At 42.6% G+C, this 25,711-nt stretch overlaps 3 protein-coding genes across 5 annotated transcripts; 1 reads left to right on the forward strand and 2 right to left on the reverse strand.

The window, feature by feature from the left end:
* Positions 1 to 131: 131 nt before the first annotated feature.
* proser2 (proline and serine rich 2) lies at positions 132 to 6,917 on the forward strand. The gene is made up of 4 exons (XM_079454813.1): positions 132 to 311; positions 911 to 1,076; positions 2,643 to 2,865; positions 3,185 to 6,917. Exons 2-4 carry the CDS (start codon positions 1,023 to 1,025, stop codon positions 4,600 to 4,602), a joined length of 1,695 nt encoding a protein of 564 aa, XP_079310939.1. The 5' UTR covers positions 132 to 311; positions 911 to 1,022; the 3' UTR covers positions 4,603 to 6,917.
* Positions 6,918 to 6,967: 50 nt separating this feature from the next.
* Positions 6,968 to 17,994, reverse strand: upf2 (UPF2 regulator of nonsense mediated mRNA decay). 2 transcript variants are annotated; one of them, XM_079454812.1, is made up of 22 exons: positions 17,882 to 17,994; positions 16,029 to 16,389; positions 15,157 to 15,936; positions 14,921 to 15,081; positions 14,662 to 14,838; positions 14,428 to 14,565; positions 13,534 to 13,637; positions 13,315 to 13,400; positions 13,120 to 13,228; positions 12,923 to 13,036; positions 12,736 to 12,852; positions 12,481 to 12,666; positions 12,186 to 12,389; positions 11,663 to 11,938; positions 11,236 to 11,419; positions 10,750 to 10,883; positions 9,335 to 9,436; positions 9,163 to 9,261; positions 8,733 to 8,900; positions 8,227 to 8,368; positions 8,017 to 8,137; positions 6,968 to 7,943 (listed from the first exon to the last, which is right to left on the reverse strand). In XM_079454812.1, the coding sequence occupies exons 2-22, from the start codon at positions 16,379 to 16,381 to the stop codon at positions 7,934 to 7,936; spliced, it is 3,765 nt and encodes a 1,254-aa protein (XP_079310938.1). In that variant the 5' UTR covers positions 16,382 to 16,389; positions 17,882 to 17,994; the 3' UTR covers positions 6,968 to 7,933. The 2 variants fall into 2 exon arrangements, with proteins under 2 accessions (XP_079310938.1, XP_079310937.1); XM_079454811.1 differs by having other exon boundaries at positions 8,733 to 8,903.
* Positions 17,995 to 18,188: 194 nt separating this feature from the next.
* fam180a (family with sequence similarity 180 member A) lies at positions 18,189 to 22,506 on the reverse strand. 2 transcript variants are annotated; one of them, XM_079455308.1, is made up of 4 exons: positions 22,385 to 22,506; positions 20,683 to 20,780; positions 19,110 to 19,454; positions 18,189 to 18,855 (listed from the first exon to the last, which is right to left on the reverse strand). In XM_079455308.1, exons 1-3 carry the CDS (start codon positions 22,455 to 22,457, stop codon positions 19,125 to 19,127), a joined length of 501 nt encoding a protein of 166 aa, XP_079311434.1. In that variant the 5' UTR covers positions 22,458 to 22,506; the 3' UTR covers positions 18,189 to 18,855; positions 19,110 to 19,124. The 2 variants fall into 2 exon arrangements, with proteins under 2 accessions (XP_079311434.1, XP_079311433.1); XM_079455307.1 differs by having other exon boundaries at positions 18,189 to 19,454.
* Between the last annotated feature and the right edge of the window lie 3,205 nt (positions 22,507 to 25,711).

Consider the following 25,711-nt stretch of genomic DNA (forward strand, 5'->3'; position numbering starts at 1 on the left):
GCAAGATGGCGACCTTTGTGTGTGAATGTGAATGTTTGCGGACAGGTGTTCAGTTTACACGAAGGCTTCGAAAAACACGTCTGATCACTTTACTCGACGCTTTAAAAGCACGCGACTCGTGATGAGTCATCATTAGTTCACAGTAAACGACGCGCCGTTTAATGCAGATGAATCGTGTGGAGGAAATCTGACGTCATCGTTGGGATGAAGGAGGAGCTCGCGCGGAGGAAACCTCATGGAGGAGGAGCTCGCGCTCATTCACGAGTCACGTCTCTTTAAACACGCACACATCTCTTCATACTGCACGTTTGGTGAGTCTTTGCTTCTTATTTTCTAGACTTCCTTTATTTCTAATTTCATACTTTTATATAGAAATGTTACACTTTCGTACATTAAAATATGTAATTTATTTTTATTGCTACTTCGCGTTAATGATGCTGAATCAGAAAGTTAACATATGAAGTAACCGGGATGAGAATGAGATTTGCTTCTGTTATGGATGAAATATGATGATCTGCTGAGATTCAGCCGGATATTGTTACACGTCTGTTTGTGTTACATTTGTTCTCTACAATTGTTATTGTTTATTAGCCTGAGTCAGTATTGTTCCATAGCACGAGTAAATGTTTACTCAAGTAAATAAGTTATGAATGGATGAATGGAGTAGATGAATGCCTAGCTGACATGAAGTATATGATATTATATCAAATGACACATAAACTACTATACTAGTAAGTTTTTACAGAAATGTCTTGATGTGTCCATGGACACGTCACGCATGACTACACAATCATAATCTGATAAACTGATTAATTGAGAGGCGCTGTAGTGAGATCTCATCTGTGTGAGCTCATATATAATCACACATTATTTATGAGAGTTATGTGATGATATATGTGGTGTTTTTCAGGTGGTTTTGATGACGCGACGGGGTCAGCCGGGTGTGCTGAAATGTTTCACATGACCCCTGACCTCTACTGCTTGAGCCCAGTACAAGACACCGTCCCCCTGATCCTGAAACCATGGACGTCCATGTGCACCGGACCCCTCACTACGGGCTGAAGGACCGCCAGCCTGTGAGTATTAACACACATACTGTATATACAGTGTTAGTGAGAGCGTTACTCACACTCTCGGATGGAAGAATGTCATTGTGTAGTAAAGTCAAGAATGCAGAAGAACAGCATGCGCGACGTCTCACACAACCAGCCGGTTCAGCATTACAATGCATTCTACTGTTATGACAGAGTCACTTTAACATTTATTATTATTAGTCATTATAGTGTTTGATAAGTTCCGTATCACTATGACACTGTTTCTCATAGTGAGAGATTAAATGAAAGACAGAGTCATAATTACAGTCTTAGTATGAACATATTCGAGTTATTTGAGAATGATCTGACCTTCAATATTAAGATATTATTACTGACCAAAAACAGTGCAGAATAGTAAATGGGCTATTCCGTGAAACTGTCAACCTTACCATGAAAAAAAAGTTTTTACAAATGTTTTTAGCAAGGGTTAAAAACAGCACAGATATTTACATTTAGTGGTTCGGATACCCATGTCTCCCATTTTTTTCTATCAACAAGGATTTAGTCAAATATAAACCAATGGTACAATTTAATCGTTACTAATTCATTCTCTGAGTATTTTTATGTCACGTCCATAACAAAAAAATGTACGTCCATAACGTTGCAATTGCCCAAATACTGTTCTAAGTTAAATCACTATAGATTTAAAATTATACTTATATAATGTGTGTCCGGGTTTAAGTAAGAAAAGCTCACATCAAATGAAAAGAGATGAATACATTCTATGATTTAGGCCAATAATCATCCACCCTAGCAATCTGACAAAACCCTCAAGGAACACCTTAGCAACCGTGTAAGACCTTTAAATGGGTTTTACACAAGGAAACTCCAATTGTTTTAGGAAACTGTCAAACTGGGGTGTTTTTTAGTGCTGTTACGCCACACAACAGCTGCTGTCTCGCACACAATCGTTTCCTCGTGACATTATGTGCAGATTGTAATCCGATAACAACTGTACACACACAAGACACTCCAACCATGTGTGTTACACACAAACAATGAGAAGAAAAGATGCTTTGGTTCAGTCTGTTTGTCTTGTTTTAACAACACAAATTACAGCAAAGCTCAACTCTCTCTCTCTCTCTCTCGATGTGTGTGTGCACATCCCGGCCGCTGAAAGGCTGTTGAGGGTGAAGGGCGTGTACGCCGGGACGATGAACAAGAAGCCCACTGTTCACACACACACACACCTGTGAGAGTAGTCTGTTTTCTACATGAGTAGAGTCTGTGTTCTCATGTTTGAGCTCCGCCTCGCTCTCTCTCTCTCTACTACACCCGTTAGACCCGTGAGGTGAGTTTGTCCCGGCCCGAAATCACATACTTACAAACCAACACAACCTGAATTCTCGCTTCTAAACTTGTCTTACACCAGCTATAAACATCTGTCTCAGGTGATCCGAGTACACGAGTCATTGGTTTACATGTGTCTCTAATGTTTCTCATGTGAGCGTCTGTCTTTGAATTTCAGGGACAAAGGTACAGAAAAGTAAACGCTGCACACCTGTTTCCACCTGTGTGATGTAACTGAATCTCTCTCTCTCTCTCTAGGAGGATGATCTACAGTTCCTCAGTCTTGAGGAGCGGGAGTGTATTTTGTTCTTTGAGGAGACCATCGGTTCTCTGGAGGTGGAGCTCGAGAATGAAGGAGCGGGAAGATTGGCACAAAAACGCACACCTGCTGAGATGCGTCCGGCCTCGTATGAGAGAGACCATGACATCATTGATCTGGTGCAGACTACACCTGAAGCCAAACAGACAAACTTCATGCCAGGTACTGTACAATGACACCACAACATCAGAACAAATAAAACTCAACACAAGCCACATTCAAATACAGCTCTAAATCATAATGTTAACTAACACCTTTGATCGACAACATGTGTTTGACATAGAATACAAACTTACTGTGAAGTGTACTTTGCATACCGACCACTAGTTTTTAATAGTCGGATTTGAGAGCAGCATTGGAAGTTGTCATTATTTTAAGATTTTTTATATACAAGAACTTAATTGGATTGTGTAATAAGATGTTAGGAAGTAAGCACAGCTGAACCATGTGAAATATTCCTTTAAGTGAATTTCTTTGTCAGATTTCCAGAAGCTGATTGTGCCTCCAGAAACCCACTATGAGATGAAGCACCACCGTGAGCCCCGCATGAGTTTCCATCCAGGGCTGAACATCACATCTCCGGGATCAGAGGAAGGTGGACACCAGCCGCCCCCCGGTTCCATTCCCACCCCCGTCGTCATCGCTAGTAAGATCGCCGAGCACCAGGGTGCGAGCTGTGCGTCCTCATTGCCTTCGGTTCTGCTTCAGCGCAGGACCAGTCTGAAGTTACCGCCGAGCCCCGTGACCAAACACGGCCCTCCGACTCACGCCAAGCCCACATACCTCCCCGACAACATCAGTTTGATTCATGGAAGCCGGGAACATTACATCGCCACAGAAGCTGTCAGCATGCAGGAGCGACGGGCCCAGATGCTAGCTAACCTACCCAGCTCCGCACACCCTCTGGAGGGCGGAGAGCCATCCTGCGTCCGCAACCTTCCCACGCGAAGCGTGTCATTCCCACATCCGACGGCAGACCAGTCCAGGATGGAGGCCCGACATCCGACGGCAGACCAGTCCAGGATGGAGGCCCTGTCGAAGCTTGGACTGGCTCAGAGGCGAACGCAGTCGGTCATGCAGCACTCTGCAGACTTTAACAAAGACAGCAGCAGTGTTAGGACGCCTCTCAGGAGTAGAAGCACATCGACGAATGTGCCAAACACAGCCAGCAACCACAACAAAGTCAGTACATCCAAAGGCCACGGCATGGACACCACCGACTACATCCAGGGCAACAGAACCGTGGACAGGCAGGACAAGTTTAGTGAATCAGCAGCGTTAACAAATGCTGAGATCAGACACAGTGATTTTAACAACTATGGTGGGAAGAGCATCACCTTAAACCCCACGACATCCTTCAAATTGGGCCAAGTCCCACATCACAATGCCACATCGCCCCAATCAGAGACCCCAGAAGTCCAGCTCAATAGCTTCGGGGGTAGGTCCAGAGTCATGAACCCATCCATGGCACACAGCGACGAACCAAACCCTGCATCCAGCTACAGCCAATCACCACCCAACACGAGTCGCATCAGCCCACCGACCAGTTACAGACCCAGATCCAAGACCTTCTCACAATTCGAAGAGGTTAGCAGAACTGAAGACTCGCCTTCAAGAGATGTGGTGTCCTTACACTCCAAACCACCTTTCCATCCCGCTGCGTCCAGACCTGCTGAAAAATCTCCCTCTACAGGCCTGAGACCTACACGTCACTCCGGTCCTCTGAGTCCCACCAAGCCAAGAGCCAGTCCCCCGTCCCCAGAGATGCGGCGCAAACCTACAGTGAAACCGTCCTTCCGCACACAGGGAATAACAGTCCAGTTCTCTGGGAAAGGAGCCACAGATGAAGCTAGACGTGATGCTTTACGCAAACTCGGACTGCTTCGAGGAAGCTCTTAAATGTTCATGCGCAAATGTCAATTGTTAAGTTGGGGCCAAATGGTACTAGTCTGTTTATACTGTGTGTACAAAAGCTCCATTTTAAGTGACATTATTTTCTGTAAACACCCAGTGAGGAAACTTTATAAGGTTTCACTTATATGTTATAAAATATTGTACTATGTAGCTATGTAGCTACTTTTCTATGGCTGTCAAATGAGCAATATGCTTTCGACCCAATAATGGTGTGGTTGTGGCACCGGTCTAGTAGGGGTTACCCAAAGCACCTGGAATGATAAATGACGTTTATCTTGTTTTTGTGATTTGTGTCGATTGAAAATAACATAGAAAACAAACCTAATCAAGAATATTTATTTGGAAGACACTTTTGTTTAAAACAACACAGAGTGTCTTTACAGTATAAATGTAATAATTCGCTGGGATCGAACCCCCATCCTTGGTGTTGTCAGCACCATGTTCTACGACCTGAGCCACAGGACTTCATTGAGTTTGGTCTTTGGGTCTTTATATAGTGTGCAAGGCCAGTCCCATCAGTTTCGAAAGACAAAAACGCCAGGAGATCTGTCGTTGGTGTGCAGGCTCCAGTGGCTTGATGCTAGAGTGATGGTAACGTGATCCAAAGGTCGAGGGTTCTAGCCCAGGTCACTGTCCTACCCAGATCCGCAGAGGGGGGGGTTGTTTGGGTTGTGTCCCCCCCCCGGGTTTCGGGAGAGTGAACGCTGGGGTTATGCTTCATGAATCTCTTTATGAGCGACGTATAATATATATAATAATATATAATACTACTACACGCACTCGCATCTACGCACTCGACTACTACAATAATACATCTATACGACGCTCGCGATGACTAAATTATGACAGACTAAATTTGACTTTATTGTTTTCTAGTTTTTTAGTTTAGTATACATACTACCTTTATTGGATTAGTTAACCTCCTAAAGTTTTTTAGATTAGTCTTTTTAGTATGTATAGTATGCATACTACCTTTATTGGATTAGTTAACCTCCTAAGTTTTTATAGATGTAGTCTTTTTAGTATGTATAGTATGCATACTACCTTTATTGGATTAGTTAACCTCCTAAAGTTTTTTAGATTAGTCTTTTTAGTATGTATAGTATGCATACTACGTTTATTGGATTAGTTAACCTCCTAAAGTTTTTTAGACGTAGTCTTTTTAGTATGTATAGTATGCATACTACCTTTATTGGATTAGTTTACTCCTAGTTTTAAAGATGTAGTTTTTTTAGCATGCATACTACCTTTATTGGAATAGTTATTTTTTTTGTTAAACATTATGTTTTTTAGTTTAAGGATTATTTATTGTTGCTAGTATGTAAACTATTTGAAGTATGCAGCTTTTTACGGTTACGAGAATGTAAAGTATGCGGAGGGTAGTTTATTGGTATGTTTAGTTAACAACCCAAGAGATAAAACATTTATTTATAATTCTCAAAGTGAGCAGTTTCCTAAGCTTGTTTTTTTTTTGTTTAGTTTGCTGTCACTTGTTTCAGAGGCAGAGCAGGTGGAGAAGTTAATCATCTTCATCATCAAACGTTCCTTGTAGTGAATCTGGATATAGAGAGTTTTACTCCAGTAAGCATGGCATGTATGAGTTGACTTGGTTCTGTTTTTATTTTTTTTATTTACCTATATATTCCTGATATATAAGAATCACCTGATGGAAGCAAATTGGATCACGTTGTTTCTCCGCTCAGGTGTATGTTTACCTCATGTTAGTAAATATCTTGTTATTTACATGTTGTCACATTGTCTGTAAACATGCTGATAGTTCATGAGTTTCAGTCTGCTGAAATGCCAGTGAATAATTATGTTGTATTTATTCTGTGATGTTGAATTATGGGCACTGTTTTCTGCATTCCTCTGCCGTGGACCACAGAGGATCTCAAGCTAGTCGAGTTCCTCCTACACTAAGCCACAGACGTCTAAATCTAGATCCTGCTGTGGAGAAAAAACTGTCTGGAAGCTCATGAGGATAAAATCCTTAAGCAAATGTGTGTGAAACATCGACAGCTTCTGGTGTGTGTGTGTGTGTGATGTGTATTTCAGTGTGAATGAGTTGTGTGAGTGTAAAATGTGTGATTTGTTGTTGTTTTTGTTTGTTTGGTTTGACTCCGGTTTTTTGCTTTCACTAAAGCATTCTTTGAAGGATACAGGATGTGTGATTGTGAACACACACACACAGTATAGCACACGCTTACTTTTCTCCTGTTTGTGTAAATGTGAACACGGCTTTATATGTTATGATCTATACACTTGTGTTTTTGAATAAAGACTAGAAAGTCATAAGCATTGACTTCAGACAGTACACTCATTATATAAAAAAACCTACGGACACACCAATAAACAGATATGTTTATTCAGGCAACTGAGTGAAAAGTCTGAGTAGAAAACAAAGCAGAATCATTTCAACCCATTTCAAAACACAAGCAATGACTTTTCACCGATGACATGAAGAGATTCAAAGCACGACATACACAAGTGACGGAAAATCCCAAACAAAAATCGCATAAAATCTTGACATTTAAAAATCGTTCTATAATAGACTCGGATGCCTTAAGATGGGACATGCGTCACATGATTCTCTGTCTAGTTCGAGTCAGGTATCAGACAGACTTATTCGTCCCACCCGCAGACACGTTTCTGACCGGTTCTACCGCATTCTGTGCGGCTGTCTTACAATAACGTCACCTACAGTAGTTGCTGAGCTCACCCGGACACAGAACCGACTCGACACGTCACCACACGGAAACAAAAATGACAGAAAGTCATTTTACTACAACACAGAACATGTTCAGAGCTGCGGTCACCCATGCAGATCACGTACGGCATTCCAACGCTGAGAACAATATCAGGAGAAAGAATAGAAGAGATCGAGCGAAGCAACTCAAAGACGAGCTGAAGTTTTGTCTGAAGGACTAAAGGATGCGTTCACCTCCATTACAGATCCAACACTGGACAATATCAAAGTGCATCAGTCAAACAAATCACCTGTGTGTCAATACACAGATGCTTCAGTTCAGCGTTGCTCACGCGGATGAATGTGTGTGTGCGCGCAGAAAACTTTCACACGTCTACACACTCTCACACTGTCTGTGTTCATGAATGTGTGTGTGTGTGTTGACTCCCTCTTCATCTCCTCCAGCTGATGATGCACCTCTCTGGTTGCCGTGGTGAGGCTGGAGTCAGGTGGGCGTGTCCGTAATAGGTGGGTCTCCATCCCAGAGCAGGTGGATCCAAAGCACCGCTGTCTGCCTGTCTGTTTCTGTCTCTCTCGTTATGACTTAGTCATGTGCTCCTCCTGACATCATCAGCGTCTTCTGCAGAACAGTCAAGGGTCAGTGAGACAGAAAATAATGATTTTATTTGATTCTGAAACTGTGCACGTCTGACCTGCCGCCGGACTTGAATATGAGGTCAGCGTTCGGGGCTCCTTTCGGGTGTTGGTACCGCGGGCGGCGCTCTCTGTTTGTGTTGGCGGGTGCCGGTCTCTGAGCGAGGGACTGCATCATCTCTACAGGCACATACATACAGCAATGAATTCCAGAATGAGAAATTATTGAATGAATATTATAAATACTGAGTGGAGTATCTGTGACTCACCCTGATAATCCTCCTGCTCCTGACGCTCATTGATGTCCAGTGTGAGTTTCTTCATGCGCATGCGCTCCTCCTGCTCGGCTTGCTGCTGGTTGAAGTGATTCGCCGCCAGATGAGATGACAGAGGAACGTTCAAGATCTTAAACTGCTCACACACACAGACAGATAACGGAGTAAAGATATCAGATTACCTCCATGAAGTTTGAGAAGTTGATTTAGTAATTGCACAAAAACATGCACCTAAATATTTTAAATGTAAGATTAAATACTTTATTTTGGTAAAATGTAGTATGTTGCTGTCAAAATGTATTTATTCCAAAAAACTGAAGGAACCATAACTGGGTCACTGAGCCACACCAGAATGAAAACAAGACTTGCTGTGTGTGTGTGTGTGTGTGTGGTGGTCCAACAGTGCAAGCGTTGTGTGCTGTAGTTCACCCTCCCAAACCACATCCTGAACACACCCTGCAGACCCGAAACCCTTCCAACAAAAAAACACACACATGTACCTGCTGTTTGTTGCCTTTCCGCGTGAGCATGATGAACTGCATGGTGTCACTGATGTCTGCGTCAGCATCAGGCGTGCAGGAAGGGGTGGGGTTTTTCTTCAGCTGACTCTTTAACTGCAGAGGAATCGCCACATCCAACTGATGTACCTTCACTGCCTCTCCACTGCGCTGCTACACACACACACACACACATGAATAACACTCTAAAGAGAAGAAGTGTGCATTTCCTGTCAAGACAGGAAGTTGACAATCACAAAGAACAGTAATGTGTGTACACCCATGAGTGCAAGTTTTAAATAAACCTTTAGGAGAACACTAGACTGTAGATGACCTCAAAGCTAGCAGACGTGAACTAAAAGCTAGTGAAGACTCGGTCGGATCTTCAGACTGAAGATGTCAGAAGGTGTTGGTGGATTGCATTAATGTGCACCTGAAGGTTTTCCAGCATCATCTTGTCCAGCGCCTGGATGAAGTCCTCATCCTCCGCACACGCCACGTGCTTAATGCCCCCACCACAGATCATCACCTCCTGATCAATGAGAGAAGAGCGTCAGAATAAAGCACAGATGACAAGCGTGTCTCGGAGCTAGAGTTTGACTCACATTATTCTCCTCATCCGTCTCGTTCTCTTTGTTGGAGTCCGTCAGATAGTCGGTGTTCTCCTCTTCTTCCTCATGTTCCTCTTCATCATTCTCAGAGCCCTCCTTCACATGAGAAACACATAGTTGGTCAGCAAACATTCACATCGCATCAGGTCTTTATCACTGTAATTGTCATTCTTTTTCTCAATTATAAACACTTTACAAGTTGCAATTGTTTTCATTATTTCATTTTGAGTATGTGGGGAAATAACACAACAACACATTGACATTTTGGAAAGTAACACATTGTGTGACAATGTGGTATTTGAATATAAATGTTTTTTCCCCATTTATTTTTGTATTGCTCAAGACGGTACACTAAAACAAGACGGTATCACAAAAGAAACAGACAAAATAGTAAAGAACAAACTATACACCATTACAACAGCACAGAAAACAAAAGGAAAAGGGCGAAATTACACAACACAAAGTGGAATATGGGTGTGAGTTATGTGTGTATGTTTGGTTGGTTCTCTATTCAGGGTTCCCGCATCTCCAAAAACAAAGATTTTAAAAGGAAACAGATCAGGCAAAGAGGAGGAGGGAGTGGAGAGAGCACAAGATATGCATAATGATGTGTGGACATTTAGATATTGCGACCCATTTTGGGCATTGATATGTTAAAGCCTTAAGAGTCATCAAACCTTATTACAGGTGAGATGAGCCCCTGCATTATTATTATGGATTATTAAAGGATGCTTTGAAGATAACACTTCAACTGTCTTAGAAAGTGAGGTTTCCTTCTTCTTTGGTGGAGGGGCGCTTGTTGCTGCGGACCCATGGTGGACTTTTTCGCACACACGCTGTTGTATGCGTCACGTCTGCCTGGTCTAAAAAAATGGGCTGATGACCCTTCTGATGATGAAAATGTATTTATGCGAACAGCCTTTAATACAGTGGGCCGTGGGATCTGTCTGCCCGAGATGCACTGTTGAATTGGGGTACAACTCAGCGAGACGGAGCCACCGCTGTGACAAAGGTAAGAGATGCTAACACGGGTCCGTCAGCACGACACACGAAGAAAGCACGTCAACTTCATTATTGTGGGATCAAACAACTCAGTACCTTGAAGGATTAGACTTGGCTCCTACAATGGTTATTATTCTTTTTAAATGTTTATTAAAAGACTATCGTTTAGTATCATTTAGTATAGTTAGATATTGTCTGTGCAGAGAGGAGTGGAATACAAGAGTTATATATTTTAATGGCTTTAGTGACGAACTCATACAGAGTTCATGACCTTCAGTGACACGCCCACATTAGTCATCCTCATAACCGGTTACAAACCAAAAAGTATCTGATGGATATTGCAATAACAAACAGGGTGGAGGGGCGGGGTTTACAGCTGTCAATCACTCATGTTAGAGAACAGTCACCTCTTCCTCAGGGTCGTTCATCTCGCTCTCATTTCCAGACTGTTCTTCTGTGTCGGCCCCTCCCTCATCTTCATCATCATCCTCCTCTTCATCCTCAGCCATCATGCTGGAGGAGCGACCGTCTTTCTCCAAACCTGAACACAGACACACAGAGAGTGAGAGGAATGTGGCTGCTGACCGAACCGCGTCCGGTTTGTCCAAGAGATTAAACAAGATTTTTACCTGGAACATCCGTTTAAAACCAGACAAACAACACACACACAACAGCATTCCAGAAAAACTATTCAGTCTTTAGTCTTATCTCAAACTGACACGACTCCACCTGCTGAAGGAATGCGGCTCGTTCTCTGCACACATCACGCATGCGGGCGTGAAGAGAGAATCACTAAAGTCGTATGTCAGTGTGACGAATGCTGCCAGACAGGACCAACCGGCAGCACCACACACACACACACACACACACAAACACACACAGTATTGCTTTACCCAGTTTGACGAGGAGCTCTTTCTCCAGCTGTGTGACCTGAGCACAGGCTTCATCCAGAGACGAGCACAGCTTCATTTTGGGTCGCAGTAACTCCAGCGTGTCTGTGATCATGTACTCGATATCGATGGGGAACGGCTGCTCTTTACTCCACACGTCTAAACTCTTCTTCCACCAGATATACCTCTTCACACACACACACACACACACGTTACCACATTTGACAAAACTTGACAATAAAATCTTCTACATTCATTTAATCTTTATTCTTACATGACCAACCTTGAAAGCAAATAATTCAAAATCTAAGATTGTTTTAACAATCAAGATCATGAGATGAATCACAATATTATAATTGTATTCTATTGACAACTGAACCTTTTTTTACCAGCTCTGATTGGCTGATACAAATAAAGAGGTGGAGCTAACCTGGAAGTAGATGAGGAAGCAGTCAAGCTTCTTCTTGCTGGATCCGCGATCAAAGTACTGTCCGCAGGTGTCGAGCAGTGTGCAGACCAGCCGCAGGCGGAACAGGTGCTCGGGGGGGTCGAGGACACCGGGAGAACCGTCAGTGTTCACGCCGAACGAGATGAAAGAGAAGAGAGTCCTGAAGATGACAGCAGACTCCACCATGCGGTAGTTATACAGTTCGCCCAGAAACTTAGCGCTGCTGATTCGCCGCTGGTTAAACTTGGGCTGATTCACCTGGAAAATCAGATCATGAAAACTATCTTTACACGTACACCTCGGCATATCTACACCTGTGAATTTTGCAGATCCATATTTCTAAAGCATTCGAGTTTAATATTTATATTTGTAATATGTGTTTTGATGTCTTTGGCATCTCACATTCAAACAGACAATCAACAGGGGCACAAAATATCCTACAAACAAAATGAAGGTCCTCTTATTTCAAGATGTAATGTGATCGGTTACTGTATGACGTGCCCACCTCCATGCCCAGTCGGATGTCCTCCAGCATGCCGTCCACCACGTGAATGCCCACGTCCTCCTGATACGCCACCAGGCCGGCCAGCAGGTTGGCCACGCAGTGGATGCTGTTGTATTTGACGTTCCAGATGTTGACCATACAGCATATCAGATAACTCTTGACGTCAGACTCATGCCACGGTAACTTTCTCATCTGCCTCAAGACCTGCACACATACACAAGATGCGTTACATGAACATTATAAACATTATAAAACAATCAAATCCACAGCTGTTGGGAGGGAGGTCACGACATACTTTCTCAGTGGTGACCTTCGACAGATCTTTATAGAGGAGTTTACGGATGTACTCCTGCAGCGGGGGTCTCTTCTTGCGGACCGTCTTCTCCATCGGTGGAGGGTTACAGTAGTAATAGGCATTCTCGACCATCGTCACGTAACGCACGTCCAGATGCTGAGCCTGTTTCTTACGCATCATCTGATCCTGTAAACACAACAGTGTTAGTGTGAATGTTGTGTGTTTGTGTGTGTGTGTGTGTGTGTGAGGACGGACCAGTAGGACGCTGGTGCGCAGGTGAGAGTCCGGTGAGCGGAAGAGAAATCGTCCACACGTCTCCAGCAGCGTGCAGGCCATCTCGATGTGATGATGAGAGAAATCAGACAGCAACATCTTCACACAGACAAGTGTTAGAAAGACATCTACATGTATAGACATCTACATGTCTGCGTGTCTCTCTCACCTTCAGACAGTGCAGCGTGTCGTTTTTGGGAAACATCTTGAATTTGGCTAACTCCCCGATAAACCTCACCGTCTTATTCTTTGTCTCGATGTTGATTTGATCTTTCTTTCTGATCTATGAGACACACAGACACACGTTCAACACGCTAACTTGGATGATTAATTTCTGTTATTCAGATGGTTGTGTGTTTTCCTCACGTGGAAGCGGAAATCTCCCTTGAGCATTGAGCAAAGATCTTCTGCTACATCAGACATACACGGGTGAAGAGTGGCCACCAGACGAGCGTAAAATGGCAACAGATCCAGCCTGAACACCACAAACAAACACATCGTACATACAAATGAAAAGAGCTGCGGCGCCATCTAGTGTTCACGAGAGGAAATAACACACACCTCTGCCGGGGTACAGTGAAGAGAGCCCGAACCAACTTCCTGCGGTTTGATTTTGTGTTCATGTTCATACAGAAGTCCATCGCTGCCTGAGAACACACAGGTATCACAACCCAATGTTAGTGTATGTTGAGTAAGTGTGTACATTCTGATATTCACATCCACTTAAAATACTTTAATAAATAAGAATGTGAGGGTTGAAGTGTGCATGTGACTCTTTACCTTATCAATGAGGTCTCTGTTGATGCAGTTTGGGAGCTGTTGGATGAAGGCGTCCACGATGAGTTTGAGATGAGAGCCTGTGCTGGCCTCCTCATCCTCTTGTTCTACACAAATGCGTATTGACATCAGTCACCCACGTGACTGATGTTGTTTAACACACTTTTAAAGAGTTATTAGTAGAGCTGAGCGGAAGATCATTTCAGGTTTTTTTTTTAAACATCGATTCTCAAAAGCTGTGAATCGAATGCATTGAACATTCAATTACGTGAATGTTATTGCAACAACTATCCACTAGATGTCACGTTTCAACGGGTGGATGTTATAACAGGGAGCATATCGTTCATTCATTGCTTCATTAACATCATCTTCACATAAAAGGCAGCGGTTCATATGATTGCAGCCCCTCTTTACAGCTAATGTTGTTTGTTATACTGTATCTTAAATGTCAAATAACCTCTACGGTTTCAATATACAGGTTTGTGGCTCTTCATTTCATTTTTTTAATTCACCATTGCAATGTGATATTTATTGATCTTTTTTTAAATATCTTTTGGATCTGTATTAAATCTATATTCATTGACTCGAATCGAGCACTTGTGAATGAGAATCAAATCGAATCGAAACATCAAAATCGATACCCAGGCCTAGTTATTATGGCACATCAAAAAATACAATGAAATGATCATGAATTTGTAGTAGGAGCCTACTGACAGAGAAACTGACTGATCTATGATGATGTGAGCCATATTTTTATTTATAAACAGTTTAAACAGATTCAAATCAACAGCCATAATAAAACAGAAAAGAAAACAATCAGACGAAAATGAACACTGAACATGTTTGGTCTTCTCTCTCTGCTGCTATTTGGAAGTCTTTGGTGATGTGTGTGTGTACCTTGCTCATCCAGTATTTTTTTGGCCAGTTCTTCACTCTCTGTCTCATCAGCTGTGTCCAGATCCAGAGGATCATCAGTGATGTCCAGAGCCTCCAGCTCCATCTCCAGCTCCTCAGTGATGATCGCCTCGGGCTCTTCTGCAACACACACACGCATCTGCATGAGCGTCTACATTTGACAAAAACTGCAGTACACATGCACACTGCATCACACCATGATCAAGCAGTCGGTACCTTTCTTGTTCTGTCCGCTCTTCTCGTTGTCTTTGAAGAGGATGGCAGGAACAAACGCCTTCAGATCCAGCATATTCTCATAGAAGTTACGAGCGTCCTCGTCCTCCCAGATCCCGCCCTCCAGATCATACTCTCCCGGCTTTCCTGGCGTGAAGATATTGATGCCTGGACCGTGCTCTATCACATACAACACAAACAGAACACGTCAAAGAGGAAATACACCAAACGTCAGAGTGCAGAAGAGAGACGGAGGTCGCACCTTCCTGCACGGTTTTATCTTGAGGAAGTTCAGGCATGTTCTCGTCCAGTAGATCAGCCAGAGTCTGTGTGTTTGCCAGGAGCTTCTGATAGGAGGTGGCGAACTCTTCATACTGCTTATGTCTGACTTCACTGAGCTCTCCTTTCGAGTGAAGAATCCGTCTGAAGAGAGAAAACAAGAGCTGAGTGTCATCACATCGTTCACAACTAAGCCGATCAAACCAACCTGTCACTCACCTGTTCTGTCTCTCGATGTTCTGCAGCTCTCTGTGGTCTTTCTTCAGGTGTTTGGTGAGGGAAGTGAAATATTCCCTCAGGAGGTTCTGGAACGGCTGCTGTTTCTCAGAACTGATGATCTGACTGGCCGGGAAGGTCAAGCCGAACTTCTCTGTAGCACTTTTCACTTTCCGTGGCAGCAGACTGGCGACATCATCCCCGCAGTGCTTACAGAAGCTGATGATGACGGACACGTGCGTGTGCGTGTCCCGGTCGGCACTGATGATGCTCTTCAACTGCTCGTACATGAGCGACAGACCCTCTTTATCTGTGAACAGCCCCACAATGGTGAGCTCGGCGATGAAGCGCAGGTCGGTGCGCAGCTTGCTAACGTTGGGCGTCTTCTCGTCTTTCCTGGCTTCAAAGTGTCTCTTCCACGCGCCCAGCAGCAGCGGAGCGAAGTCTGCGTAGCGCTGATGAAACAGAGAGCAGAGGTGCACGGCACATCCCACGTCTGAGATCTTCAGCTTGGCCTCCACCATGGAGCTCACAGCCTCGCCGATGTATTTGCTGAGGTTGAGCGAGTTGAAGTCTTGAGAGAGGGAGGCGCGCTGCTGCTCCGTGAGCGTGCGGAGCTTCTTGACGAACGCCGTGTTCTTCTTCAGACTGGAGTCCAGACGGCTGAAGAACGCCTCCTCTGGACGTGTCTCCTGCACGTGCTGGTTCTTAACGCGGAGATCTTTCCTGCAGTGGTGACGCTCCCACGACTCCTGATGGAGCTGCTCGGCCTCCTCCTTCTCCCTGAACACACACACACAAGTTTCAGTGCTGTGAATCACATTTCAATGACAGATTTATGATTTTCAAATGACATCAGACCCCAGAGCTCTTACTTGAGTTGAGCAGCCTCCTCCTCTTTCTGTCGTTTGGCTTCTTCCTCCAGCAGCCTCTTCTCCTCCTCCTCCTGCTGTCTCTTCTCATCCTCCTCTTTCCTCTTCTGCTCCTCCTCAGCCTTCTGCTTCTCCTCCTCCTTCTTTTTCCTCTCCTTCTCCTCCTTCCTTCTCCTCTCCTCCTCTGCTCGTCTCTTCTTCTCTTCCGCTGTCTTTCCTCCGTCTTTCTTTCCACTCATTTTGGTTTCGTCTTTGCCTTTCTCGCGGGAAGCGGTGGCCTGTCTCTCCGCGTCTCTGTCCTTGTTGCTCGTCTCTTTCTCCTCCATGTTTACAGACTTCTTACGCTCAGCAGGCATGACTGCACCTGTGAAACACAATATAATAATGATTACAAACTAAATATCAAAAGGCTTCGTTTGGATTGTAATAATGGTTATTACACATCCACAAAAATATATAAAAACTTACTTTTAATAGATATTTTATAAAAGGGTGTTGTTTAAAGCCAAAAACGTAAATGTAAGCTTGTACTGCTTACTTAAAATGTTTCATTGTATGGTTTTTCATTATACTCAGCAGGGCTTGACATTAAGTACTGTCATGTGGTTGTCCTTTGGACAAGTAAATGAGTTATGTCCGAGTACAAACATGAATTGTATGAAGATTCATTTAAAAATGTCAATTGAATTGTTTCAGATCCTGATTGGTCAAGTTTGTTTGTTTGTTATAAGCGTTTTACCTAGTGTCTGCTGCGGCCACCTTAATGTGTAACACTCCCCATGATCGCTATAGAACGAAGACAACTTAGGCAAGCAGTAATTGTTATTAGTGTCAGGGGGGCTGTATCTTAACTTGTTTTGCACATGGCACTGGTGCTACAGAGGTGTAAGGGTTTTGTAGCACAGGACAAACTGTTATAGCACAAGTATTGTGATCATTAAAAAATACACACAAATCATCCCACGTATAGGCAAATGACATTAATGTTACATACAGATGGATAAATTACGGCCATATCATTTTTATTTGTTTTATTCATTTTTACTTTACAAAAGAGTTATATTTGTCCACATAAATGACTGTAGTATACACTATAGTGTTATTTAGTAACTGCAGTGAATTTGAACATAACTATAGTATACTACAGTTTATCAATTTACTACGAGGGGAATACAATTTCCTTTATCAAATCCTACAGTACTTTTACAAGAGCGTTCAAGTCAACAGAACTTTTATTTTGACGGGTCGTGGGTGCTTCACTCGAACAGTAAAATAAACTCGCAGAGAAACAATTCACTACAATTCTCTCTCACTTCCCATAGAAAACATTCACTTTCCCGGACAGCCGTTAATGTCGAGAGGATTCAGTATCTCTAATATTGATCCCGAATGTACCAGAACCTGCAAGAACTTCCGGTTCCGCCGAAGTCACAAACAAACTCACTCGCGCTCTCACACAAACCTTACATTTCATTATTACTGCGTGTGTCCTTATATTAAACTTATACAGTATTACAAGACCAAAACGAAAACACTGAATAAAGCTGATACGCAACACCTGCGGTTATTCAAGCCGTCGAAATGAACGTCCTCAATGTGGATTTCGCCGTTAACTCGATTTAAAGACAATGTTGTGTATCTCCAATATGGAAACAATTACATCGTTTAAAATTAACTATTTTAGCCATGTTATTCAATGTTTACGAATTAGCATTAGCCGTTAGCTGCAGCGAGGTAGCTCATATGTCCAAAACGGACACATTTACCGCACAAACAGACAGAAATGACACGAACAGAGAGGGTTTCCTCGCACACGCGTGCACACAGATTGTTTATTAAGCAAATGTTCGTCTTACCTCATGTACGTGTGTTTATATTCATATGTTAAGTGTGTAACAGACGGCGCTTGATAGTTTTCACTGTCAGGACCCCTCAATGTGGCGCTCCAGCGCCTGATCAAAAACATGACAAGTGTACTTGTTATAGTCAACGAACTATTGATCAGTTAAGTGTTTGTTTAACTGCAACTCATCGGGTTATTGCGTCACATACAACCCCGCATTTTACCACTAAAAATATAAACGTTATTGTTTAACCTTCAAACTTAGCTTTTCTTCTGTCACCTTGTTTGTCATTTATTTATATATGCATGACAACGGTGGGTAAAATGATTTAACATTTATTATTATTATTTTATATATAATATACATTCATTTTATAAATGTGTTTGTTCTGCATGCTAAACACAAAGGAATATATTTGGAACAATGTTACTAAAGATACTAATAGATCTAACCCATGTTGACTCCCATAGTATTTATTTTCCCTACTATGGCAGTAAATGGGGAATGAGATCTTTTTGGTTACTGACATTCTTACAAATATCTTCATTTGTGTCACATTTATACAGGTTTATAACAACTAGAGGGTGAATAAATGATGACAGAATTGTACTTTTGGGGTGAACTGTCCCTTTAATAATCATCTCTGTAGTTGCTGTTATAAGCACCACTTCTGTCATATCTTTCGCCTGCAGGTGGCGCCGTACACACACACAACGCAATATATATTGTGAAATAATGAGCCTGCTTCATTAATAAACATGATTATCTGAAGTGAGTCTTTCATCAGCTGGTGATATGCAGTCAGATGTTGAAAGATTGCCTGAGGTGTTTCAATAAAATCTTCATTTTCAGTCTTCTGAAAGCCGTTCTAGCAGAAGAAGCAGGTTTTGATGTGCCGCTGGGAATTCTCCAGGTGAAATGTCATTAAAACACGAGCAAGGACGTGATGATGATGATGATGATGATAACATGAGCAGATGCATTGTCTGAGGATGAATGGAAAGTCTTACAAGGACACTACACCTCATCTCTAATAACACGCCGTCACATTGGACTGCGGTGTGGACAAACAACACCTTTAGGCAAAGAATGTGATTTGTGAAGGTGAACTTATGCAAACACTGATCTTAAACTGCCCATAATATGATCATATATACATGTGTATATTATACATTCAGACGACAGTGAAACATGTAAATACACACTTCAGGACACAGAACAGACCAATGTCTTTAAACACCTGATAAAGAAGATGTCACTCAGGCCGCAGGTCTCCTTTAATGGCTTCATAGAGTTGTAAGAGGGTGTTTGTCCACAGCTCCCTCTGGTGGCCGGGGTTGGTGTGTTGGACATGTTGGGCTGTGAACGCCATGGTCAGTACAGTGCGCTCGAAGTCCTCCATCCGCAGCGAGCCGTGATGCTGTGCCAGCTGAGCGTTGAGCCGCTGGATGTCCGAGAGAGTTCTGGGCAACACGTCCTCACACAGAACCTCAAGAACCTCCAGTTTTCTTAAAGAAGCCAGTTCCTGATCAGATATATGCAGCGTTCCTCGCTCTGTGTCCATGTATGCTCCAGACCACAACACCTGCAAAACAACAAAGAACACGAGACGTTCAACAGACTGACCAGATGTCTGGAGATGAACAGACCCAAAGGAATGTTACAAAATGCTGATTTTTGGCAGAATTCTGTCGAATGGATTAAAATGTGTTCAACAGAGTCTGGTAGTTTAAAACATGATCAAAGTGGCCAAAGTGTGAGATGAGAGATGTGCGGGACGTTTGTTTGCTGTTGTCTGATGAGACATTCATCACAGTCTGATATCTGATGTTGGGATGTCGACCGTGGACTAGACATCTGTCTCAGAAATATTAATATTTCTGTGTGTTTTTTTTAAAGATTGAATCTAAATGGAGATTTTGTTGATTTCTCTGATGGATCTGACAGCTTGATGTCTCAGAACTCAATAACACTGAGCTCAAGTATTGACTGTTTCCTTCACTCGACGAGAAGACGCTGAAAAACACATTAAACTCACCGACGAACTCCAAGAACTAGACTGAGAAAAGTTTTAGCTCGGGAGATTTATGGTCTCAGTTGAGTTTTATTTAAGTATACACTTAGTCTCAGATGTTTCTTCAAAAACGTCTTAAAACAGAATCAAGTGAGCGTCAGAATCAGGAGGTGTGAATGAATGTAGATTGTATTTGTAGATTTGAATGTAGATTTATTATCCGACATTTTTAACACTGACGATTTTGCTGTGTGCCATTTCTTCTTAAACTCTAATGACAGACACATTTCTGACTCTTTTCCTCAGGAGAAATATCTGAGATGCAGATGAGACTTTCAATTTTCTCTGTTTTATTTTTCAGAAGTTGCCTGTGATATATTTTATGGATTGACATGACATATTCATGACACATGATTCACAAATCTGACAATTGTCAAACAGAAAGAACACTTACAGTACTTAATTCATCTTTTATTTCATTTGTCATTAAATAAAATGTTTTCTTGTGATCTTGCGATACCTTTTCAAAATAAATGATAAATAAATATTCTTCATCAATGAAGTCTTGATTAGGGAATTGTGAGAGATGTCTCCTCTGCAGGTTCTGTTCCATCTGTCTCCAGTACCCCGCATTGATTCAAGATGGATCAAATCATCTTTTGTTCTACATTTGTTTCTTATTGAATAACACGTTTTTACTGGGAAATACATCACAAAATGCAAACTAAAGAATGCTTTCATGCTTTTACAGTTCCCTCTGATTCATTTCAAGAGATGTGAGAGAGAGAGAGACACAAACCTCATAGAGAAGGTTGGCATCTTCCACTGATTTCTGAAACGAGGGGTTGAGCAGCACTGGTGTTCCTCGTTTCACTCTGAAGGCTGATGGGTACAGAGCTGACAGACACAGAGAATCATGGGTAATCTCAACACACCACACATTCACAGATGTTAACATTTAAAAAGATTAGTTTGGTAACTCTTTACATTGAGGTACCCTAGATAAAGCATTTATAAATGTGTTCATTAATGATAAATAAATCATTTACAGATGCATTATAAAGTGAGCCATGTTTAACTCACATGTTATGAATGCTTAATAAATGTATTTATTCATTATTTTATCTTGATGTTGTTTGCAATATGGTCCGTCAGACTGGACACTGTAGGGTGTTATTCTGTTTTTCTTATACCTGTTCACTATTTGGCAGGTATCCTCCTTTTTATTCATGCAGTTATAACTGCTTTATTTGTACATTACGTATTAATCATTAATGAACACATTTATAAATGCTTTATAAAGGGTACCTTAATGTAAAGTGTTACCGTTTGTTTTATTCAACAGTGTCCTGTTGAAACACATTCACATGTTTTGACAGCGCATGTGTTCGCCAGCTGCAAATCTGCATCTGATTGGCTGGCGGGTGGGCATGCGACGGGCTGATTGGCAGGGAGGCGTGTGTCACTGGACGATGTTCATCTCTCCTAGCGGCAAGGTGAGTTTGACGTGTGTGACAGGACCCAAATCAGGATTATGTGGAGTCTCACAGTCACATGATGGATGTCGTCTAGTGTGGATTACTGACCAAAGCCCGATCCACTCAACTCGCTCTGGATGTCGCCACATCACACACATTCCACAGCTGTTTCGGCCAATCGGCTGCAGATGTGTGCCGACAGAACGCATGAGTGAGTTCTCGACCTCTCACCTTTACAGTGCTGTAAAATGCCCTTTCATTTTAATACAACCAACCTGTACTAGAACACGAGTCTCAGATACAGCAGAACCTCAACCGTCCCGTGATGGGCGGCAGTACTGTGAGATGATTTGTTTTCCGTGTTCCACAGAAGAAAGACTCGCATGGAGATTTACAACCACACGAGAGTGAATAAATGATGAACCGTCCCTTTAAGGACTCGTGAGGTGGGATCATCTGCTGCTGCTTTTTTACATCTTTGCCAAAATTCCTCTTGTATATGAACGTCGTAGAAGCACATATTAGTAACTGCACATGGCCGCTAGTGACTCATTACGGCTCATTTAACTTCACGTAATCCTCTAAATGTCTGTTTGTCTGTACGAACAGTTCTGAAGTCCAGCCGAGGAATGTTATGAAAGGTCAGGACAGATATCTGAAGACACATAGAGCGTCTGGTCAGCCCTGCGGATGATGTTGATGTATTTTGTTTCCAGAGATCTTGTTGTGAAAGCACAAGGTCAATGATCTCTCGCGCTAAGAACTTTAAATTCCATAAACAACGGATGATACAGACGCAAGCTCCTTTATTCTGCTCAGGTACACTCAACACTCAAAGTAAAAGCATTTAAACACACACCTTTAGACGCAAATGTTTAAAGATGATCTAAAACATTCATTTAACTTTATATTGATTTGTTATATTGATGTTTATTTAGTTGTTCTCTCATCAGAAAGCCAGTGATCGGGTCTGATCTAACACTCACCTGTCGCACTCATGAATGATGTCATTGTGTGTCTTACCTCTCCTCCAGTGAGATGCTGAAGATACCGTACACATGAGCACAGACAGAGACAGAATCCACAACGCTGACATGATGTTTCCTCTTCTCTCTCTTCTTACTTTCTTAAAGTCAGGGCCGTCACTGCTGGATTGGTAAATGAACAGAGAGAGAGAGAGAGAGAGAGAGAGAGACTGGCTCCATCATTCTCCTCCTTGTTTCCTAATCAGGAAACAACAGATTTCTCCTCCTCCTTTAAGAGGAATGTTCTCTCTCTCTCTCTCTCTCTCTCTCTCTCTCTCTGTGTTTTGATATTTTCATCTGGAAGTCATCGAAACTCAAAGACAGCCACTCAGTCTGTCTGTCTCTCTCTCTCTCTATATATATATCTGTCTGTCTGCTTCATCTGTTTTCTGTCTTCCTCTCATGCACCTAGCTCACGAGCATTAACATCATGCGGATCACACACACGTTTTCTTATCTGAGGACATTCCACAGACATCTATATACAGATGTATTGACTATATGTTTTTATAATGAATGAATATGTCCACGAAGAAGGTTTGCTGGAGTTTGTCTGGGTAAAAAGTGTGTCCCCAAAACCCCCACAGTAGATGTCTACACAGACGTCACGCTAAGGGTTCAATCCTGCACTTAGTTCTCCATGCGTGTATGAAATCTCATCGTGTAGTGAGACCTGATGAATGGCAAAACACCAGCGACATCCAGAGATCAGAATATCACGGACACATGAGGAGGAGCTCTTTTCACTGTCGGCGGTCACAAGAGTGTGTTGTGTGTAAAGATCTTTAAGATTGCAGTTATTGTGCAGTAAAAACACTCAGAGACTCGAGGTTTTCCACTGAACTCGCAGTTTTCCGGTAAACTGGCTGTTTTTATTGGCAATAGCATGAGGACTGCAGTCCTACAGCAACAGTTTTGACTAGAAATAACACTGAGCTGCAGAGAATCACACACAAGCTGCCTACACACATCGCTTCCTTCAAAGGAAACATCACCGAGTGATACAGAAGGATAAGAAGCTCCTCGCCACACTAAGATCAAATATGGAGGGTTCGTGACATGTGTGACTTGTGTTCTCGTCCAGATGTCAGAGGAGATTGATGCCAGCGACACGTCACCGCGGGTGCTTTATATTCAAGGTTTGCTATAGTATGAAAAACATCCCAGCACGACAGGACCCGAGCGGATAGGCCAGGTGAATGTGAAAAACATCAGCAGCTGGTGTGATTTCAGCAGATCATCAGGTCTCGCGGCTCCAGGGTTCTGAGTGCCGTCAGATGCTGTGAATGTCCTCCAGCTCACAGATGGATATCACATCACAGACCAAACACCCCGGGAGAGCGCTGTCTGAGATCAGTTTAGGAGTGGGTCACTGCTTAAGTAAACGTATGACACACTGATCTCTGAATCGACTCACATGAGGGAGATCTCAAACACTTCTATTACATTTCAAGAGAAGAAAACACATTATGATCAAAGGCACCCAAATGTGTGTGTTTTCTCCTGTTGGTGGTGCTGTGGGAGCATGTCTGCGTGTGCAAACGCAGGAACTCGGGTTGGTGATTCTTTCAGGAAACTGTGGAAAATACTTTAAGGTGTTGTTGGGCTTCAGATCCAGGTGGGCGCTCTTGTGAGACCCTTGAAGTAATTGGCCTGGTAAACCTTAGATATGGTAATGCCCTGTGATTGTTGGCTTTGTGTCTCTTAAGAGCTGTAATTGGTGCACCGTGATGTGGCGTATAAAAGCACCGGTTCATCTGCTATTAAAACCAATGAAAGAGCACAAGAGAGAACAACAGCTCTGACATCTACATCACCTGTCTGTCTGTCTGTCTGTCTGTCTGCTCACCTGAGGTAGGTGATACGGTGTGAAATCAATAAACTACTGTCTAACTCAACAGAAACGGTTGATGTAAACATTGCTGGATCACCGCGAATCTGAATTTAAGTCATGCGACCACATGCTTGTCAATCACAACTTCACAAACTTTGTACCGCTTTGAATTTTGCTCCAGGAATGTTCAGGAACACATTTTAAGAGCGATTACCACCCATACTAATTAGTATGCAAGATTAGAATGAATGCATTCCAAATCATTGAAATGCGTCTGCGTGTTGAATAGTAATCATGTTGAGAAATAGCAGACGCAGCGGATTATAAATGCAGGATTTGCTCCACCACTCACTGTGTGGTGCGACCATCAGATGTTTACATTAGAGGAATGACCTGCACATATACAGACTCATGCGTCCTCTGACATGAATGACATCACTCTAATGGGCAAAATGCTTTGGACAGACAGACATGATTTTTCCCACTGTCTAAAATAAACCTGTTCAGAGAGCTGAGAGAGAGAGAGAGAGAGAGAGAGAGTCCACGGGGCCTCGCACGCTTCTCTGCGTGTCTGACAGCTTAATTGCAGGTGCGCGCGCTCAAAGGCAATTAAACTCTGAGAGACACAGACGGAGAGCTCGAGAAACTCTTGCGGTTAAGAACAGATTCAGCATCATCAACATCTTTGTAACATTTAAAGTAAACACATGATGAATGCTGATCATCGGTTCACAGATGCATGCGCAGACTGGTCACCCAAAACAGACCCAACTTCAGCTCTCACTCACGCACGCACACCTGTACGTAAAGCAGAATGTACTTTGCAGACTCTCAGTTATTTACTAGAGATGTATTTGGCTTTCTAGTTATTAATCATTTGATGAACGGATCGTGTACACATCGATACATACAATATATTTCAGGTCTAAATTTAAGCCGAAGAAAGAGAGGCAGTATTTTTCTAATGTGCTTTGTAACAATGAAAACTGTAATAAGCGCTATATACCAAAAGTTGAGTATTTGTTTTTTGATCAGATCTATAGTGTCTGTATGTCTATGAGGTGTTAATCCTTTTAACTCCATGCGACAGTCTTTCCAACTTGCAGTGAATAAAAGCTCTTTAAAGGCAGAAGATGAATGGACTTGTCTTTGGTTGAATGTTTATCTGATCAAACACGAGGCTTTACGAGCGGAGAAAACAGCACAATTAATAGAAAGCCAGCAAAACAAAAATCTACAACTGGATCGTCACTTTGTAAGGTAAATGTGTGCAGTATTTTCACATCGAAACATTACAAATATTAGTAGTGTATTGAAAGAGTAAGAGTGTTAAAACCTAAAGCAGCCGTGTTCCGAGTGTGTCATGTCACCCAACCTCATTCTGTCAGACACTGTCACTCACCGTAGCGTCATACATAGGCATTCTCTTTAATACCTGATGATTCATTTCTCAATGACTCTATAATCTCCGGCCTGCAGCAAGACGGCCGT

The sequence above is a fragment of the Barbatula barbatula genome (genome assembly GCF_947034865.1).
Source record: "Barbatula barbatula genome assembly, chromosome: 4".
Taxonomy (NCBI): domain Eukaryota; kingdom Metazoa; phylum Chordata; class Actinopteri; order Cypriniformes; family Nemacheilidae; genus Barbatula; species Barbatula barbatula.